At 67.0% G+C, this 19771-nt stretch overlaps 1 protein-coding gene across 5 annotated transcripts in view; it reads left to right on the forward strand.

Moving 5' to 3' along the window:
• KIF21B (kinesin family member 21B) overlaps positions 1–19771 on the forward strand; it is a 63423-nt gene that overhangs the window by 37279 nt on the left and 6373 nt on the right. For 3 of the 5 annotated variants that reach the window (XM_089773633.1, XM_075910516.2, XM_089773635.1), the window contains 22 exons: positions 384–456; positions 1050–1149; positions 2121–2312; positions 3162–3361; positions 3571–3678; positions 4004–4072; positions 4622–4851; positions 5291–5438; positions 5555–5749; positions 7826–7927; positions 8137–8302; positions 8655–8715; positions 10010–10067; positions 10528–10733; positions 11166–11240; positions 11380–11493; positions 13617–13655; positions 15013–15149; positions 15985–16165; positions 17265–17429; positions 18053–18170; positions 18770–18940. In XM_089773633.1, the coding sequence (XP_089629759.1) occupies positions 384–456; positions 1050–1149; positions 2121–2312; positions 3162–3361; positions 3571–3678; positions 4004–4072; positions 4622–4851; positions 5291–5438; positions 5555–5749; positions 7826–7927; positions 8137–8302; positions 8655–8715; positions 10010–10067; positions 10528–10733; positions 11166–11240; positions 11380–11493; positions 13617–13655; positions 15013–15149; positions 15985–16165; positions 17265–17429; positions 18053–18170; positions 18770–18940 (2908 nt within the window). The remainder of the gene's footprint in view (positions 1–383; positions 457–1049; positions 1150–2120; positions 2313–3161; positions 3362–3570; positions 3679–4003; positions 4073–4621; positions 4852–5290; positions 5439–5554; positions 5750–7825; positions 7928–8136; positions 8303–8654; positions 8716–10009; positions 10068–10527; positions 10734–11165; positions 11241–11379; positions 11494–13616; positions 13656–15012; positions 15150–15984; positions 16166–17264; positions 17430–18052; positions 18171–18769; positions 18941–19771) is intronic. The other 2 variants (XM_089773634.1, XM_075910517.2) reach the window with 1 other exon arrangement.

A 19771-nucleotide genomic window follows, 5' to 3' on the forward strand; every position in this document is an offset into this window, starting at 1 on the left:
AAGGCCAGGTCCCTGGCTGGGGGCAGGGGGCGGCTATTCCGGGTCCTCCCATCACTATAGGACCATAGTTACTGGACACCCCTTCTCCCTTGGCTTCCGGCACGCTCCAGACACCCTGCCCCCACCCCACAGCCATACAGCAGGGAAGTGGGGTGCCTGGTTTCTCTGCCTCTGACTTGCCAGGTGACCTTGGGCGAGTCCCTTCCCCTCCGTGTGCCTCAGTGTCCCCATCTGTCATTACTGCTGTGATCGCTGACTCTCTGGAGGGTGGGAAAGCTGGGCTCACGGGGGGCTGTGAGGGGCGTTGGGCGTGTGTCCCCTACGGGGGCCACGTGCCAGGGCTGCCCCGTCTGGGGGCTCATTCCGCTCTCCTCTCCCGGCAGCCCGGAGAAGGAGGCCTTTAAGAAGAGGCCGAAGCTGCAGCAGGAGAACGGGGACGAGACGGACGAGAACGAGGTGAGGGAGGCTTCCCCGTGGAGCCGATCGCTAGCCCGACCGCCAGCAGCCTTCCCTGTGCCTCGGCGGCGCTCGGGCAGCGGGGCCCCCTGCCCCTGGGAGGGGGGGAAAAGCCCAGCCGGGCTGTGGGAGATTCTGGGGGGCAGGGATATGCACCCCATGGGGCAGTCAGCTGCTGTTTGCCCCCACACAGGTGTGGGGAGTGGGGGCAGGGCATGGGCCGTGGATGGAGAGTGGGAGGGTCCCGGCTGCCCCCTGGCGTGCCCTGTTGCCATCGGACACCCAGGCAACCAGCCCCAGGCCTTTCCTTGCAGCCAGGCTTCCTCCTGTGGCCACGTCCCCGCTGCCCCCTCGGCGCTGGGTCCAGCCCCCCTCTCAGCGGAGCGAGGGGCGCTCCCAGACACCGCCCCCCCGCACACCCACGTCCTGACTCGGGCGGGATCAGCCCTGCCCCTTGGGATGAGGGCCCCGGCTCACACCGTCGCCCTGCCTCTGGGGGGGTGTCTGGGGCTACAGCATTTGGGGCTGGCGGGAGCAAGAGCCTGGGCCGATGGGAGAAGGCCCCGTGGGGCCTGACCCCCAATGTTTCCCAGGAGGAGGAGGAGCGGGAGGAGAGCGGCTGTGAGGAGGAGGACGAGGACTCGGGCAGCGAGGAGAGCCTGGTGGACTCCGACTCGGATGCTGAGGAGAAGGGTAACGCCCGGGCCTGGCGCCCCCTCTGCCGAGGCGGGGCGGGGGCTGCAGCCGGCCCTCGGGTGAGCTGGGCCGGTCTTAGCTGGGCCTGCCCTGCGGGAGCTCGGTGGCACGGGCCTGGCTGTCCGGCTCTGTGATCCTGCCCACCTCAGCCCCTCACGTGCTCCCCCGCCAGGGCTGCCTGGCTCTCTCCCCCCCCCCCCCCCGGGTCCAGGGCTGCCTGGCTCTTCCCCCCCCCCCCTTCCCGGGTCCAGGGCTGCCTGGCTCTCCCCCCCCCCCCCTTCCCGGGTCCAGGGTTGCCTGGCCTTCCCCCCCCCCCCTTCCCGGGTCCAGGGTTGCCTGGCCTTCCCCCCCCCCCCCCCGGGTCCAGGGCTGCCTGGCTCCCCCCCCCCCCCCCGGGTCCAGGGTTGCCTGGCCTTCCCCTCCCCCCCCCCCCGGGTCCAGGGTTGCCTGGCTCTCCCCCTCCCCCCCCCCCCTTCCGGGTCCAGGGCTGCCTGGCTCTCCCCCCTCCCCCCCCCCCCAGGTCCAGGGCTGCCTGGCTCCCCCCTCCCCCCCAGGTCCAGGGCTGCCTGGCTCTCCCCCTCCCCCCCCCCCCCGGGTCCAGGGCTGCCTGGCTCTCCCCTCCCCCCCCCCCCCCCGGGTCCAGGGCTGCCTGGCTCTCCCCCTCCCCCCCCCCGGGTCCAGGGCTGCCTGGCTCCCCCCTCCCCCCCAGGTCCAGGCTGCTGACAGGGGACAGCAAAGGGGGCAGTTCCCCGGGGCCCAGCGATTCAAAGGGTGGCTGTCGCGACCGTCAGAGCCCCAAGCCCTCTAAGTCGCTGCCACCGCTGCGTGTTGCAGGGGCCAGTGCGCTCCGGGCGGCGTTCAGGGCTGGCTGCTTGGCCCCCCGCCCCTTCCGCCTGAGCCCACAGAGCCTGTCTGCTCCCGGGGGGCTGCCTGGCTGACCGGCTCTGCCCCCCTCCCCCTGCCCCCAGTGGTGAATTTCCAGGCTGACCTGGCCGACCTGACCTGCGAGATCGAGATCAAGCAGAAGCTGATAGACGAGCTGGAGAACAGCCAGCGGCGCCTGCAGACCCTCAAGCACCAGTACGAGGAGAAGCTGATCCTGCTGCAGAACAAGATCCGTGACACCCAGCTGGAGCGGGACCGGGTGCTGCAGAACCTCAGTACGGGCCGGCCCCCCACCCCCACCCCCACCCGGCTGGCTCCCCACCCCACCCCCGCATGCCGCTGCAGAAGAGCCCAGGGGCTTTTCCGGGTGCCCAATGAGCCCAAACCAGCTGTGCCCCTCTGGCAGTTCCCACCTATTGCCACTGGCCGTTCAGTGTCGGGCTTCTCCGCTCGTGGGGCCGGTCCCTCTCCAGGGTCCCCACTTAGTTTGGCCACTTGCCAGCAGCTTGCTTAGGGCTAGGCCTGGTGGTCCCGTGACCTGGGCAGCTCACTGGGGTAGGTCCCGTGGAAAGTGCTGAGGCCTTCGCTCCACCGGCGCCTTCCCTCTGAGGAGCTCCGAGCATGTTAACGAGCTCTGCGCCCTTGTGAGACAGGCCACAAAGGGTGGTGGCCCCGTGGGGAAACTGAGGCACGGAGCTGTGCCCAAAGCGCCCTGGCGTCTGCGGCGAAGCTGGCTCTAGAGCTCAGATCTCCCAGTGAGAGACTTGTGGCTTCCCAAGGCAGGAGAGCTCCACCTCCGGGGCCCTTCAGTCCTGGGCATGTTCCGAGCTGGGCACCACTAGCACCTCTCACCGGGGCCCCCGACCAGCCGCGTCTCCCTCTGGGGAGGAACGGCAACGGCTGCCGGGAGGACGGCGCATGGCGTGGGGCCTGCACCCCGGCACCGCTCTGCTCTGGGGTTATTGCTGTAAAACGGACCCTCGCTGGTCCAGGTGACTGTCTCCGAGCGGCTGGCCCAGGCAGGCCAAGGGTTAATCTCCGGCCTCCCCAGGAGGGTGCTTTCCCGGGGAAGGCGCGTGGGGGCTCCGCCCAGCCCGGCGCGCTGAGCCTGCCCCCCTCCCCAGGCACCATGGAATGCTACACGGAGGAGAAGGCCAACAAGATCAAGGCGGACTACGAGAAGCGGCTGAAGGAGATGAACCGGGACCTGCAGAAGCTGCAGGTGGCCCAGAAGGAGCACGCCCGCCTGCTCAAGAACCAGTCCCGCTACGAGCGGGAGCTCAAGAAGCTGCAGGCTGAGGTGGCCGAGATGAAGAGGGCGAAGGTACCTGGCTGGGCGAGGAGGGGGCCAGGGGGGTGGGGACACAGAGACCTGGGCAGGTGCTGTCCCGTCTCCGGGGGGGCAGTGCCTGCTGGGAAGTCTGTCTGTCTGTCTGACAGGTGCCTGGGCTCCCCCTGCCCAGCTCCGGGGGGGGGGAGGTTGTGAGGGGAGCCCCCTCGGCCTCGCCAATGCACCTGCCCGTCCCCCCGCAGGTGGCACTGATGAAGCAGATGCGGGAGGAGCAGCAGCGCAGGCGGCTGGTGGAGACCAAGCGGAACCGGGAGATCGCCCAGCTGAAGAAGGAGCAGCGCCGGCAGGAGGTGAGAGCCGCGCCGGGGGGCTGTGGGCAGCACCGCTCCGGCTGGGCCTGTGCCTCTTGCTCGGTGCGCAGCTCCCATGCCACCTGGATCGGGGCAGCAGGGAATGTGGGTTTCCAAGGGGTCTGGGCCAGCCTGAGCCCAGAGCCCCTTGCGTGCAGGGGAGCCCCTGTGATGGAGCAGGGGAACCTGCAAAGCCGGCCAGAGCCGTGGGAATGGCTGAGCAAGGGGGAGGGGGAGCCCTGGGTCCCTGCCCCCCATTCCTGCCATTGTCTGTAGTGGCTCCTGCCCCATCAGGACTCAGTGGGGCTTGGCTTCTCTCTCCCAGTTCCAGATCCGGGCCCTGGAGTCCCAGAAGCGGCAGCAGGAAATCGTGCTGCGAAGGAAAACCCAGGAGGTGAGTGCCAGCCCGGGGCCTGCGGGGTCTGGAGAGCCTCTGGCGGCTGTAACGCGGTGGGTGCTCAGCCCTGGATGGCGCCTCGGCCGCGGGCAGGGCCCTGGGTCCTCTCCTGGCAGAACAGGCCAGGCTGGGTCGTTCCCAAGGCGCTGGCCCTCGGGCGCGTTTCATGGCGGGAGTGACCGGGGGAGGGAAAACGCTGGCTGTGTCCGTCGTCCCCCTCCCCATCCGGGCCCGGCTCCCGTCCAATCCACAGCAGCTTCCTCTGGGTCCTGGCAGCGGGTCGGTGGCGTCGTTCGCCGCTGACTGTGTCCAGGCTGCCTCCGACCCCGTCGGTGCCTCGGGGCCACCTCGGGGCCCGCGGTCCAGACACCTCCCCAGCCCTTCCCGGTGCATTCTGGGAAACTGCTGCCTGCTCGGAGAGCCTGGACTCTCTGGAAAGGGGCTGCAGCTGCTCCCAGCTCGTTTCCCCGGCTCTGGGATGGGGGGCGTGACGCCCCTGCGGGTGTTCCCCGGGGGGCCCAGCCCTCAGGCACTGCTCTCCCCCAGGTCTCCGCTCTGCGCCGCCTGGCCAAGCCCATGTCGGACCGGGTCGCCGGGCGGGCGAGCCAGAAGCCAGCCCTGCTGGACTCTGGTGCGGAGGTGTCCGCCGGCACCACCTCCTCGGACCCGGAGTCCGGCTCCCGCTCGGTCTCCAGCATCGTGCGCCAGTGGAACCGGAAAATCGACAACTTCCAGGGAGACCCTTCGCCCTCCATGAATGGGGCGCGGCCCGTCAGGTCAGACAGGGCTCCCCAATCCCTGTCCCTCACCGCCTCACTCCCTGCTTGGCCCGTGGCCCTGCCTACGGGGGGTTAGCCGGGCGGGAGGGCGGTCCTAGGGCCCACAGCACAGGAGCACGATGGCTCTATAGGTGTGGGTCAATCTGCCTCTTGGTTTGACACGGGGGACTCGCCCAGATGGCTGGCGGCAGCCCCCATGCGTGAATGCCCCCGTCCTGAGCACTCGTGCATGGCGGCTGGTACCCGTGGGTCTGAGCCTCCCAGAATCCCTGACCCCAGTGCTGGTACCTGTGGGTCTGAGCCCCCCAGAGTCCCTGACCATGACCCATGCTGGTACCTGTGGGTCTGAGGCCCCCAGAGTCCCTGACCACGCCCCATGCTGGTACCCGTGGGTCTGAGCCCCCCAGAGTCCCTGACCACACCCCTTCTGCTGCAGGAAGAAGTTCCCGAAGAAGGGGACAAGCCAAACCTTCAGCAAGGCGGCCCGGCTCAAGTGGCAGTCGCTGGAGCGGCGCATCTTCGACATCGTCATGCAGAGAATGACCATTGTCAACCTGGAGGCCGACATGGAGCGACTGATCAAGGCGAGGAGGCGCGGGCGGGCAGGGTGCGGGCAGGGCGGGCGAGGCGCAGGCAGGGCGGCGCCCGGCGGGGTGGGTGCTGGGCGGCGCCGGCTGAGGCGTTCCCTTCCCGCCCCCAGAAGCGGGAGGAGCTGGCGCTGCTGCAGGAGGCACTGCTGGGGAAGAGGGGAAAGCTGCAGGCCGAGAGCCCCGAGGAGCAGAAGAGCCTGCAGGAGCTGAACGAGGAGATCGAGGTGCTGACGGCCAACATCGACTACATCAACGACAGCATCTCCGACTGCCAGGCCACCATCATGCAGCTCGAGGAGAGCAAGGTGCCGGGCGGGGAGCATCGTGTGCTGTCTGGGCGGGGGTGGAGAGTTGGGGTGGATGGGGCTGGCACGGGCTGGACTCTTGCTCCAGGCAGATGAAGCATACGGGGTGCAGGAGGTCGGGGTGCCCTGGGGCAGGTTGGGAGGCTGACAGGGAGCTGAAACGTTCTGCCCTGGGTCCCTACGCTTACCCCGGAGCTCCCCTCCTCTCTAGACAAGCATCAGGGGCCGTAGCTTGCAGGGCCCCGGTCCGGCTGCCGTCTCTGCCTGGGGGGGCTGTGACAGGCTCAGGTCGGTGGGTTCCGGAGGCTGCCATGGACGCCAGGCTACGGTCGTGGCTGTGGCTGCTCGGGCCGGCGAGGCTGCAAATCGGCCCTCCTCAGCAGCGCGGCTGCCCGGCGAGGCCAGGGTGCAGGGAGGCCCGTAAACGTTGGGTCGTCAGGGTCTCCATCCTGCTGGGGGGCTATTTGCGGAAGGGGGGGCCGAGCGCCCCGCTGGAAGTTCTGCACGTGCTGGCGCCGGTGCCAGAGCCACACTCGCTCCTGTCCGTGTCGGCGTCGCTGCACCTGGCTCGCTGCCAGGCTGCAAACGTGCTTGGACCGGGCTTTCTCCGTTCCCTGCGCGTCTCCCGGCAGACGCTGCCTCGCCCGGCACAGGGAGCCCTGCGGCTCAGAGCAACGCCGAGGCCTGGTGTAATGTGGCAGGAGCACACGGAAAGGGCGATTGTTTAGAAACAGGGCCCACTTTGCCCAGAGCTTGGGCAGACCCCAGCAGTGTGTGTTTCCGCTAACAGTCCCGTCACATCGCACCTGGGAGTCAGCGAGGTGCTCAGAGCAGCCTCCGGGGCAGCGCAGGGAGCGGCCCGGAAATGCCGTTTGCTTCCGTAGGAAATGCGCCCTGGGAAAAACAAATCCATGTGCCGTTTCCCCCTCCCCCCGGGGAGACACGGGAAGAGCTGTGGGTGTGCAAACCTGCGTGGAGGTGCTGGGAACCGAACCGGCGAACTTGCGCGGAAAGCCGCGTTCAGGCGCGGGGCGTTTGCCGAGGCCCGGCTGTGTAACAGGAGGGAATTTGGACCGTGCTGGTTAATCCAAAAGCCATTTTTAATCCTGGGGACCCACCCGAATGCTGGGGCCTCTCTGCTTGCGTCTCTGCTGCAAAGACAAGCCCACAGCACGGAGTCTCCGAGCCCCGGGCCGATTGTCTTGGGCCGCAGGGCTCAGAGTACACAGGGAGACACCCGCCCTAGGCCCGGAGCCCCGGCTCTGTAACCTGGTCCAGGCAGCCCAGGGGGAACATTGCGGCGCTACTTTCAGGCCCGTGGCGCAAGCCTGGCTCCGAGGGGGCTGGTCTTTCCGTGTGGCGGGGGGTGACCCCGGCTAGCACCACGTGGCTCTGCTCTCCTGGTGCCCGGAGCACGTACCCAGGTTTAGTGGTGCATGCTACACTTACACTGGGCTGCTCCAGTGCGCCGGAGCAGGTAGCCACCTCCCAAAGGGCGGCTGTTCGTGCTGGGCCATAGGTCGGCCTCGCTGTGTGTCTCCGGGCTGGGGGTGTTCCGCACCCTGGGGAGCCATAGCTCTGCTGGTACCGGTTCCCCAAGTGATCCTTCCCTTGCTGTGCTCTGGGTGCCTGGCTAGCGAGCAGCCCCCTCGTCTCCGAGAGCTGCCGGGGCCCCTGCTGGCGTGTGCTCATGCACGCTGTTGGCAAGCCAGGCCTCCAGGCCATCCGCAGCAAGGGAGGTTTCGGTTGGACATCAGAAAAAACGTCCTAGGGTGGTGAAACACTGGAAGAAGTTGCCCAGGGAGGTTGTGGAATCTCCATCCCTGGGGATATTTAAGAGCAGGTCGGACAGACGCCTGCCAGGGATGCTCTAGACGGTGCTGGGTCCTGCTGTGAGAGCCGGAGACTAGACTTGACGCCTCTCGAGGTCCCTTCCAGTTCTACTGTGCTATGAGCTGCCCCCAGAGCCCTGCGTCCGCCAGTCCAGGCTCAGCGGGGCTGGCCCTCTGCTTTCGGCCCCAGCTCCGGGGCAACGGCCGTTCTGATCCCCTCCCTCCGGTCTCTCCTGCTCCGTAGGAGGAGCTGGACTCCACCGACACCTCCGTGGTGATCAGCTCCTGCTCCCTGGCCGAGGCGCGCCTGCTGCTGGACAACTTCCTCAAGGCGTCCATCGACAAGGTCAGCGGGGCGCAGGGGGGTCTCGGGAAGCCCCAGGGTGGGGTGCCAATCGCAGCGGGAGGGAGGCTGGCCCAGCCCAAGGCCACTGTCCCCAAGCAGCAGCTGACCGAGGCTGGTGTGCATCCTGGGACAGGGATCGGAGCCAGGATCCCACCCACCCGCTGGCCTGCCCTGTGCGCTGGACTGAGGCCCCTGCTCCCTCCGAACAGGGGCTGCAGGTGGCTCAGAAAGAAGCGCAGATCCGCCTGCTGGAGGGGCGCCTGAGACAGACGGACGTGACCGGCTCCTCCCAGAACCACGTGATCCTGGACGCCCTGCGGGAGAAGGCCGAGACCCACCCCGAGCTGCAGGCGCTGATCCACAACGTGCAGCAAGGTGGTGCCTCGCTGGGCCCCCCAAGAGTGCCGTGCTCTGGCTGGCAGGGGAGCAGCAGTCCTGGGGAGGGGGGGGGGGCTGGCAGCGGCTGGGAAGGCTTGGGTTGCCCCCTTGCCCCTGCAGTCTGCCCACCCCGGGCCCTTGGCTTTGCTCTGACCCCGGGGGAGGTGCGACAGGCCCACGTGGTCGCAGCCGGCGGCGCAGGGTTCGCAGCACGATAGCAGGGTGTGGGGGCCCCCGTGGCGCCGTACGCGGCTCTGCGGCAGCCCGCTGGCTGGCTCTAATCAGCCCGGCCCGTGCAGAGCCCTCCCCCCCGAGCGCTGACACGCCCTGTTGGCTGCTCCTTGTGCAGAGAACGGCTACGCCAGCACGGACGAGGAGATCTCGGAGTTCAGCCTGGCCTCGGACGGGAGGTGAGCGCGCTGGGGAGCAGGCCGCGTCCCAGCCCCTGGGCGGCGGGATCTAGGGAGCGATCGCGCTGGCCCCCACGATCACATCTCTGGGGCACTCGCTCTGTTCTCCAGACCTGCCCGATCAGAGCCAGCCCCTCTATGCTCAGACCCAGGCATGCAGGGGCCAGGTGTGACGGCACGTTGGGGGTTCCCCGTCTCCTGCACCCCGAAATGGCACAAACAGACTGCACCAGCCAGTGGAATTGAGGGTGGTTTATTGCTCCTCCAGCACAGCGCAGCACAGATGTAATCTGGTTACAGGAACTGGGCTAGGATGCCTCAGGCCCCCTTGAGATGGGGGAGACTGGGCCCCTAAACTCCAGCCCCTTCCCCTAGGCTCTCCTCCATGCCCTCCGACAGCCAGCAACCAACTCACCAACTTCCAGCCCTGCCCCCCAGCCAAGGCAGCATTCCACCTTCCTTTGTTCCTCTCCATGGGGGGTGTCTGGCCACTGGTTTGCATAGTGACTCATCCTGTTTTGCTGGGTCGTGGTACCCACGGCAGCCAGTGGGGGTTCCCCCAGAGCCAGCAGCATAGAAACCAGCCAGGTACCCCCACTACGTCACACCAGGCGGAGCTGGGAGGGGAAAGGGCGGGACCAGGGGAAGGCTCTTGGAGAGTGGAGGAGGCTGGTGACAGGGTGGGAAGGGGCAGGGGTTCGGGGCCGTGGTTCCTCCCTTTCGCTCGGTGTTTCTCAAACTGGGATGTGTAGGGTGTCCACAGAGAGTTCCTCCCTCTCGGGGCTAAAGCTGGCTCCTTACCTGCCCTGACTCCACATGGCTCCTGGAAGGGCCCTAGGTGTAGGAGCAGCCAGGAGGGATCTGCGTGTTGCCCCACCTGAGTGCCGCCGCCCGAAGCTCCCATTGGCCGGGAATTGCAACCCACGGGAGCTGCGGGGATGGGGCCTGCATACTCCCTGGCTGCTCGCGCACCTAGCACCCCCTTCTGGGAGCTACAGTAAGCGCTGCCAGGACCTCTCACCCCAACCCACTGCCTCAGCGTGGAGTCCCCTCCTGCATCCTCATCCCCGGCCCCTCCCGGGACCCGCACCCCCAGCTGGCGTTCCCACCACTCCCGCCACAGCTCAGTGAAAGAGTGAGGGCGGGGAAGAGCAAGTGACAGAGGGAGGGAGGATGGGGCCCTGGAGAAGGGGGGCAGGGGGTCCCAAATGTTTTTAATCCAAATGGGGGAATTCGGGCTGCTGAAGTTAGGAACTTCCTGTCCTAGCCTGTTAACCCCTTGTGTTCCCTACAGCGTCTCCCAGTCTCTCACCATGAAGGGCTCGGCCAGCCAGGACGACTTCAAGTTCCAGGTCAGTCCTTGGCCGCCGAGAGGCCCGGGGCGCTGTGGGCTGCTAGCTAGAGCTGGGCCTCGGGGCCCGTACTTAGTGTGCTCCCCACTGGCCCGGTGCCGGCCCCTAGCAGGGCTTCCCCAGGGCTGGGATGCCACGAGGAAGCGGGCCTGGAGCTGCAGGAGCCCCAGGTGTGGGCTGAGCCTGGTGTGTTTCTTTAGCACCGTCTGACCCCCGAGTGCCACGTGGTTGGGCTGCACTGAGCCCCGGGGAGGTGTCTGGGTGCTCCCTGGCCACACAGCTTGGCACGGGGGTGCTTGTGAATCGGTCACGCCGGCATGGGGCCCAGGCAAAGGCTGCCCTAGATCTGCCACCGCTGGCAGCTCGGCCCCAGGGCTTTCTGGAGGTGAACGGCCAACGGGCACCTGCTCCACGTGCCACCTCAGGGCCCTGACCAGCCCCCTCCCTGTGCCGCGCCTAGGGGGAGCCCAAGCTGTCCGGCCAGATGAAGGCTGTGTCGGCCGAGTGCCTGGGACCCACGCTGGACATCTCCACCAAGAACATCACCAAGTCCTTGGTGTCGCTCATGGAGATCAAGGAGGACGGGATTGGCTTTTCCATCCGGGATCCCTACTACAAGGACAAGGTCTCCCGCACCATCAGCCTGCCCACCCGCGGCAGCACCTTGTAAGCCGGCGAGCGTGGGCCCCACGGGTTTACAGCCCCGGGGGGCAGGTGGGCTGGGCCACCGAGCTCTGCCCTGAGCCTCGAGTCGGGACTCCTCTCGGTCGGCCCAGCCTGCAGCCGTGGGGCCTGTCTGGGGACACTGGCCGTGGGGGATGGGATCGGGGAAGTGAAGATGACTGGGTTCTTCTCGGAGGGACGGGGGCGTCCGGTCTCCACAGCCCTTACCGAAGGTGTGGAGCTGCCTGCCCTGGCAGCAGAGTCTCGGTGGCGATGCCACAGGACCCGCACTTGCCGCGCAGACCCTTAGCCAGGGCCGCTGCCTTGTGCCGCCTGGCTCGGGCGTGGATCTGCGCGCTCCCCGGGGTCTGCTCGCTTGCTCGGGTCGGCCTGCTCCAGGGGGGGCGATTGCTGACCTGTCTCGCTGTGCTCTAGCCCGCGGCAGTCCCGGGGCGCGGACACCTCGCCTCTGACCCGGAGGAAGTCCTACGACCGTGGGCAACCCGTCAGGTGAGCTGGGGAGGAGCAGCCGGAGCCCGGGTGTAGTGCCCGGTGCTGGATCCAGCTGGCCCTGCAGGTGCAGGCCAAGGGGCGGGCCCCCAGACCAAGGTTGTAATTGGGGGGTCTCTTTCTGAACACCCCGGCCCAGGACTTCGGACGCGGGCTTCACGCCACCCTCGTCCCCGCCCACCAGGCCGCGCAACGACCGCAACGTCTTCTCCCGCCTCACCAGCAACCAGAGCCAGGGCTCCGCACTGGACAAGTAAGAGCCTTGGGCGCCAGGAGCGGGCGGGGGCATCTCCGGCGGGCCCAGCCCCACCAGCAGGCAATGGCAGATGCGGACTCCCATGGCGGGAAGAGCCCCCAGAGCTGGCAGACCCACTGGGGCCTTTGCCACCCCCGCACCTGGCAGCCTGGGAAGCGAGCGGGGGAGGCAGGGAGCTGCGCTAGAACCTCACGTGGGTAGCAGTCCCCCTGGGTGGCAGCCCTATGCCAGGCCTGTGTGTAACCCCATCGATTGGGGGGGCTCGTTGCTCCCCCTCTACTGGCTGGACCTGGCCTCGGGTCTGTCCCTGAGCTACCGAGCCTGGGCCTTTACCTCAGGCACAAGCAGCTGCTGCTGTGAGCCTGCCTGGCAGGTGTCTGCCCTGCCGACGATCCAGCCAAGGCCCCGGTGGCGCCCTCGGAATAGGCCCCACGTGCTGCCCCGGCCGTGGCCCTGTGTGCGCACACGTGTCCCGGGGGGCTGGGCTCACAGCCCCACTAGTGGCCCTGGGCTCTGTGGCTCCTGCTTGTAGCTCTGCGGGGTCCCGGCTCGGCCCCAGCATGTTGGCCAAAATGGTGCCCGCTGTGCTGGCTGCCAGCCCGGGGAACGAACCCGGGAAGCCACTGGCTGGGGGTGGCTGCGCTTCCCAAGCAGGTGAGGTGGGGCCAGGGGCTGTGAGCGGAGCCACCGAGCCACCTCCCCCACCAACGCGTGGGGCTCGTCTGCACCAGCTGGCCCCAGCCCTGGTTCTGTGGGGCACTGGCTGTGCCATCGCTCTGCCCCTTCAGTGCCCTGCTCCCTCTCCTGCTGTGCTCAGTGGGGCGACGCCCGCAGCTCACAGGCCCTGGGCCCCTGTGGGTCTGACACCTGCTGGGCGGGCCAGCTTTCCAGCAGGGTCCCTGAGTGCTCCTGCTGCCAGGGCTGGGGCCGTTTGGGGGTCTCCAGCGGCAGGCTGTGTGGCTCCCACGGAGGCAGGAGCCCACCGTAGGGCACTGGCCCGCCCCCGGTGGGGGCAAATTGACCTTGCTGCTGCAGGGCAGCAGAGCTGTTTCCATAGACAGCCCCGAGGGGGGGGAGGCAGCAGCCGTCTCCTCTCATCTCCCCATAGAATCACTGCAGCTGCTTCTCCCTGGGGGTGGGCGATGATTTCGGATGGGGGGGGATAGAAGAATTTGGAAAGTGGTGGAGGGCCACACACTTCCAGGGTATTAACAGAGGAGATGCAGGGTCTGGGTATTAACAGAGGAGATGCAGGGTCTGGGATGGAGGCCGGGTGCAGAAGGGAGCTTGGGGTAGGGGATCGGGGTGCCGGGGTGCAGGGGCAGGCTCTGGATGGAAGCCCAGCTAGTTTCTTGGGCCGGCTCCCTGCCTGCCCAGCCCCTGCTCCAGCTGTGGGGCCATGAATAGTCATGACCCTCAGGGGGCGGGACTTCAAGTGCTGCCTGTACTTCAAATAGGCAGCTCCCATTGGCTGGAAAGCCGCCAGTAGGATTGTGTGCTGGGGGCGGGGGCAATGTGTGACGCCTCCCCCTTTCCCACTGTTCAAAGACAGACGGTCCCGTTGAGTGGCAGGCGGGGAGCCTGCCTGCTGCACTGACAGGCTGGATCTGGCCCAGAGCCGCATTTTGCCCCGCCCTGTGCTAGTGTCGCGCAGGCAGAACCGAACCGGGTACCTCGGGAGCTCAGTGCGGCTCTGCTCAGGCTGCCGAGCACTGGCTGTTCTCTCTGGAGTGGGGTGGTGGCCCTAGAAGGGACAGTGCCCCGCACCCAGCAGGCGTGGGGGTTAACCACACAACGGCCCAGAGCCGTGGGGAACCCGGGGCCAGGTGGGTCCCTGCCACCAGAGCTCTGTCTTGAGATGCCTGGGCCGGGGGGCCACGGGAAGACGAAACCAAGCCTGGACGCAGGGATCCCGGGGCGAGGTCTCTGTGCTGCCCTGAAAGGCCTGGTGTGCCAGCCGCGTGTCCCTTCTGCTCCTTTGCCCCTTCTCTCTGGTTCTCTGTCTGCTCCTCCCTTCTACCCTCTGGCTTGGACGCAGTAACAACGCTCCACTCTCTGACTCCGCTGCCGCCCCCGCTGGAGTTTTTTCTCCCGTAACCCTGCTAATTTTCTGTCCCTAGGTCTGACGACAGCGACTCCTCTGTCTCGGAGGTGCTGAGGTACACGCCGCTTTCCTTGGGTCGCAGCTCGCCCGCTTTCTGTCCTCCTTGCGTTGCTCCCCCGCCCTGCATGCCGATCCCGGCTGGCCACGCTCCGGCCTTGCTTTGCTAAATCTAACGGCACTCCGTCCTGGTGCTGCTCTTGCTGGCTGTGTCCCTTCCCCTCTTCTCTGCTCCCCGCATAGCCCCCGCATGCTGCGACTGCCCCGTTCCGCCTCCAGGGCTGAGCCACGGTCTGGAAGTGTGGGGCTGGGTGTGGGGCTGTGACTGGGTGGGGGCAGCTGCATGCTCTGTTCTGCCTCGAGGGCCCAGCGGGCCGTGGCGATCGCTTGCACTGCGGTAGCCTAGGGACTTCATGGCCCCGGAGCGCCGAGAGGCCGGGCAGCCCAGCTGCTGGAGCCTGGGGCTGCCGGAGAGGCCGGGCTGGGCCTTCAAGTCAGACGTCTCAAAGCATGGCACAAACGGCACCTCGGCCTCCCAGCCCCCGCTGCGGGGGGGTCCTTCTCCCCATTGTGCAGATGGAGAAACTGAGGCCCAAAGAGTCAATCCCTGCGGTGCAGCATCTTGGCACCAAGGCCCCTGTGGCTGCTGCTCAGGCCGGTGCAGCCTCCCATGTGGATTAGAGCGGCCTGGGGGTTGCTCCACCTTAATGCAGCCTCCCGAGGGGCTGCGGGCAGGCTCTGCCCCCAGTGTGCCCTGCTTTGCAACACCAGCTTTGCAGAGCCAGCGGCGCCAGCCTGGGCAGTATCTGTGCCACACGACTCCCCTCCCCCATGCATCAGACAGAGGAGGGGCATCAGCCCTGGAACAGCCTATTCCAACCTTGCCCCAACTGTGCTGTGTGGCCGATGGCCGGCCCCTTCCCCACCCTGTGCCTCAGTGTCCCCACCGTCCCTCGGCCCCGCTGGGAGGAGGGGAGATGCTGGGAGAGCTGGCTGGGGAGCTGCTCTGGAGACTTTCTCCATGACGGGCTTTTCCCCCGGGGCTCTTTCCTCGCGGATGCTGATTCTCGTGTGCTCAGCGCCCTGGGACCTCCGTCTGACCCCTCCTCTGCCGTCTCCTGGGCTCCGTTCCCGGCTCTGCCATCGACCCGCCTCGTGAGACTCCTTCCCGGTGTGTCAAAACGGGGCGAAGCGACTGACAGTGGACAGGGCAGCTGGAGAAGCGGGGCTGGCCGCAACGCGTGGCTGGGGCAGCCCCAGTTCATTCCAGCCCGGAGGTTCTGGGCTCGGGTCTAGAGCCGGCTGCCCCGTTAGGTCCTGACTCCGAAGGGGATGGGGCTCAGCAGGACCTGGCTGCATCTGCGTCCCACGGTCGGCGTCTTGCTGACGGCCTGGTGCTCTCTCCCCCACGCTAGGGGCCTCATTAACCCAGTGAGCAGTGCCAAGAGCGCCCGCACGGCCCCGCTGCAGTGCATCTCCGTGGCCGAGGGACACTCCAAGCCCGTTCTCTGCGTGGACGCCACCGACGAGCTGCTCTTCTCTGGATCCAAAGGTGGGTGCGTGGGAGGCGGGCGGGCTGCTGAGCTGGGTGGGATTGCTGGGGAGTGGAAGGGGAAAGGGGGAGCCGCCCCGACCTGCAGGGACAGGAGCCTCCTGCTCAGACAGCACCAGATGCCTTAGCACCCCTCAGCCAGGGCTGGGCGATGATTTTCGCAGGGGGGCCACTTAATGAATTTTGGTCCGTGGTCACGGGCTGGCTCCACCCCCTAAGGGGCGGGGCCTGGGGCGGGGCTGGGGACCAGCCTCCCCCCAGAGCTGCCTGGGGCCACAGGCTTTGAATTGAAAACACAGCGAAGGGCTCGTGGCTCAGTCGGGCTGCTACCCCGTTCCCTGGCCACCCCCCGGGGCTGCTGCTGCTATTTAAAGGGCTCACGGCTCCGGCCCCTGCTGGGGTAGCGCTGCGACCGGGAGCCATTTCAATAGGATCCTGCTGCCTGGGCCACCGCCTGGAAATGCAGTGGCCCGGGCAGCAGGCTATAAAGGGAAAGCTGCCAGAGGCAGTCCACGGGCCAGATCCAAGTGTTAGGCGGGTTGGATCCGGCCCCTGGGCCGCATCTTGCCCACCGCTGCCCTAAGCCGCAGCGAGCTGCTGCAGGAGGGGGCAGCAGTCCGGGCTGAACAGCTGTGTGGTGACCTGCCCGGCCCCCAGTGGCCAGATGTTCACCTTGCACCTAGCGCGAATAGGGCCTGGACTGAGCTCCCCTCTCGCCCAGGGCACCCCAGGAGCAGGGGGAGGCAGGGCAGGGCGGGGGGAGGGGAGCCGTGGGGTTCCTGTGCTTAGGATGGGACGGCCCTGCAGCCTCACATGCCCCTGCCTCGCCCCACAGACCGCAGCTGCAAACTGTGGAACCTGGTGACGGGCCAGGAAATCGCCTCGCTGAAAGGCCACCCCAACAACGTGGTGTCCATCAAGTACTGCAGCCACTCGGGGCTGGTGTTCACCGTCTCCACGTCCTACATCAAGGTGTGGGACATCCGGGACTCGGCCAAGTGTGTCCGCACCCTCACGTAGGTACCTGGCACCCTGAGGCTGCCCTGCGGGCCCGGCCCGGCTCACCCTGCTGCCCTGCCAGGGCCTGCGCCCAGGGCAAAGGGCTGGTCACTAGCCTGGCCTGGCTCGCGGAGGCTCCGTGGTTGGGTGCTCTGCTCTCAGGGCAGTTCGGGGGCTCTGGTAACCCTGCTTCCTATGGCGGCTTGGATCAGGGATGGGCAATGAGCCATCTGCTAAGTGCTCCACTTAGGGAGGAGCAACCAGTTTCACCCGTGTAAAATGGGAAGTGACACTCTAGGAAGGAGCCCTGCAGAAAGGGACCTGGGGGTCACGGTGGCCCACAAGCTAAACATGAGTCAACAGCGTGACGCTGTTGCAAAAAACCAAACCTGCTTCTGGGCTGCATTACCAGGAGTGTGGTGAGCAAGATACGAGGAGTCATTCCTCCACTCCAAGAGGAGACTAAGGGGGGATAGGACAGAGGTCTATAAAATCCTGACTGGTGTGGGAAAAGCGAATAAGGAAAAGTGATTTACTTATTCCCACAATACAAGAACTAGGGGTCACCAAATGAAATGAACAGGCAGCAGGTTTAAAACAAACACAAGGAAGATTTTTCTTCACTCAGCGCACAGTGAACCTGTGGAACTCCTTGCCAGAGGATGCGGTGAAGACTAGGACTTGAGCAGGGTTCAAAAAAGAGCTAGATAGATTCATGGAGGTTCGGTCCATCGATGGCTATTAGCCACGATGGGTAGGAACGGTGTCTATAGCCTCTGTTAGAGACTGGGAATGGGCGACGGGAGAGATCGTGTGAGGATTCCCTGTTCTGTTCCCTCCCTCTGAGGCACCTGGCACTGACCACTGTGGGCAGACGGGATCCTGGGCAGGATGCCGTCTGGCCCAGTCTGGCTGTTCTTATGTCTTGTTCTGGGGAGAGGCCCCGCCTGACACCACTGGCTGCGTGTGGCCAGGAAGTGGCTTTGCTTTATCTGCTACGTGGCCGGGGACAGGCGCTCGCCAGCCTTCTCCTCGGTGCCCCACGGGCTGGGTCTGCCATCCACGCTCCGCCTCATTTCCCCTGCTGAGCCTCCCCTGCCTCTGTCCCTGCTGCAGGTCTTCGGGCCAGGTGATCTCCGGGGACGCCTGTGCTGGGACCTCCACCCGCACCATCGCCAGCGCGCAGGGCGAGCACCAGATCAACCAGATCGCGCTCAACCCCGCCGGCACCATGCTCTACGCCGCTGCCGGGAACTCCGTCCGGACCTGGGAGCTCAGCAGGTGGGGGCGGTGCTGGGCCCGGAGGGGCGAGCGGGGCCCGAGGCCAGGGCGGCTCTTGCTGGGGGAGGCGGGTGCTGCGTGGGCCGTGGGAGCAGCCGCTCTGGGCTGGGCCAGGGCCCGCACCCACCTGGCTGGAAGCTGTTACTGAGGCAGGGGTGGCTTTGGCCCCAAGGCTCTCCAGCCCCCCCATGGAGGGAGAGCAGGGGGTAGCCCCCCGTGCAGCCAGGCCACAGCTGCCCAGGCATAAACGCTGAGCAGCTTCGCCTGCCTGCGCTGGGGCCTTGCACCACGGCCCTGCTGGGGCAGGTCCCGGGGGCAGGTGGCCAGGTGAGGCTGGGCAAAGCAGGACCCCGCACTGCTTGAGGTCACTGGCTGGGGCACGGAGCCCACCGCCCTGCCCTTAGCCTGAGGCCAGGGTCCTACCCATGGTGCCCAGGGACACGGTATCCCAGGGTGCTCCTTCCTCAGCGCCCCACAGTCCCGGGTCCCCACTTCTGTGCGGGGGAGAGGGCCTGAGGCTGGAAGGATCCCTGCTGGGAGACTGAGCTAGTGAAGGGCCCGCAGGAGCAAGCGCCTCCTGCTGAGCGTGCCCCAGGCCCTCACGCCCCGGCTCCTGCTTGTAGGCTGCAGCCGATCGGGAAGCTGACCGGCCACATTGGGCCCGTGATGTGTCTGACTGTGAGCCAGACCGCGAGCCACCATGACCTGGTCGTCACTGGCTCCAAGGACCACTACGTCAAGGTACCCTGGGACCCTCCCTCTCACTCACACGAGACCTGTGAGCCCCCGGCCTGCTGCTGGTGCCAGCCTTCCCCACCCCCGTGCAGAGCCGCTGCCCACCCAAGGCGGGGACGCGCTAGGTGGGGGTCTCCGGCGCGCTCAGCGTGGGCCTGACTCCGCTCCCGTGGCGGGACCGAGCCATTCTGTGGAGCTCAGCAGGCGCAGAGGGAGACCAGAGCGCTTCTGCTAACGCCAGCCAGGGTCTGAGACGCCACGACCCCGGGGCTTGTAGCCTGAAGGGCCCGGTGGCTGTGCAGCCAGCCAGCCGTCCTGTCCCCGCACCTGCCAGGTGTCCCGTGGCACCGTAGGGTACGTCTGCACTGCCAGCCTACTTCCAACTAGGGTGGCTAACGTAGGCATTCGAACTTTGCCCCGTGGCCCCTCCAGTCACTGCAGGAGGTGGCGATTTCCTGAGCCATCGTGTCCCCATGTGTCCCAAAGATCAGCGTCAGCAGGCAGAGCCCCACTGCTTCCAGCCCATCCCTGTCTCGTGTCTCCTGGCCCCCCGCCCCTCTGGCCGGCCGGCGGCTGCCCCCTTCCCAGTGGCTGTTTCCTTGCAGATGTTTGAGATCGCGGACAGCGTGGGGGGGAACATCGGCCCCACCCACAACTTCGAGCCCCCGCACTACGACGGCATCGAGTGCCTGGCCATCCAGGGCAACGTGCTCTTCAGCGGCTCCCGGGACAACGGCATCAAGAAGTGGGACCTGGAGCAGCAGGAGCTCCTGCAGGTAGGGAGGGGCAAGCCGGTGGCCTAGCCCCACGGCCCCCTTTGTGTGCTGGAGGGTGAGCCGGGGCCAGGCCGGAGAGCCTGCTGGCGTGTCTGTCGAGGGCTCTTGCCAGCCGGCCGGGGGCAAGGGGCACGGTCCCCTCCCTACTTTGTATGTGAGCCCTGGGCCTTGCCGACGGCAGTGGCTGGCATGGTGGGCAGTGTTCCCTCTAATTGGCTCCATGTACGGAACACATTTTGTGATGTGCGCCGAGGCCTGCGCGGATGTGCACCACCAGTAGAAACTTGCTGCCGGCTGCTGCTGGCCGTGGGCGCTCTGCTGATCAGCTGGGCAGCGTTTGAACCTCTCCTGGGTGGCTGCCCAAGGGCACAGCTCGCTGGGCCCGCTGCTGGTGGGTCCCGAAGGCAGCGTACGGCCGTGGGGCCAGGGGGCACAGGTTGGCCTCAGGGCAGAGCTCTGCATTTCCCAGTGCCTGGCCCTGGCCCTGGGGAGCGTGTCTCTGGTCTCGCGCCCCACATGGCACTACGGCTCATGCGTCTTGGCGAGCACTTGAGGCCCTCCCTGATAATTGAGCGCCTCTGTTCTGGGGAACTTGCCCAGGGCTGGGCTGGTCGGAGGGGGCTGGCACTGGGGGTCAAGGGGAGTGTGGGGGCTCTGCACCTCTGAAAATGGGCTGTCCCCCAAAATGGAGCTGCCCAGAGCTAGTTGTGGCTTGTAGCCGTCGCCCCACCCCACAGTCTGCCCCCTATGACGTGGGGCCCAGGCTGACTGTGATTCCCCCTGGGGCAGTGAGGCCTGGGGGCAGACAAGTAATTAGAGATGGGGGAGGGG

Source organism: Pelodiscus sinensis, chromosome 27, assembly GCF_052426305.1.
Source record: "Pelodiscus sinensis isolate ZL-2025 chromosome 27, ASM5242630v1, whole genome shotgun sequence".
NCBI lineage: Eukaryota > Metazoa > Chordata > Testudines > Trionychidae > Pelodiscus > Pelodiscus sinensis.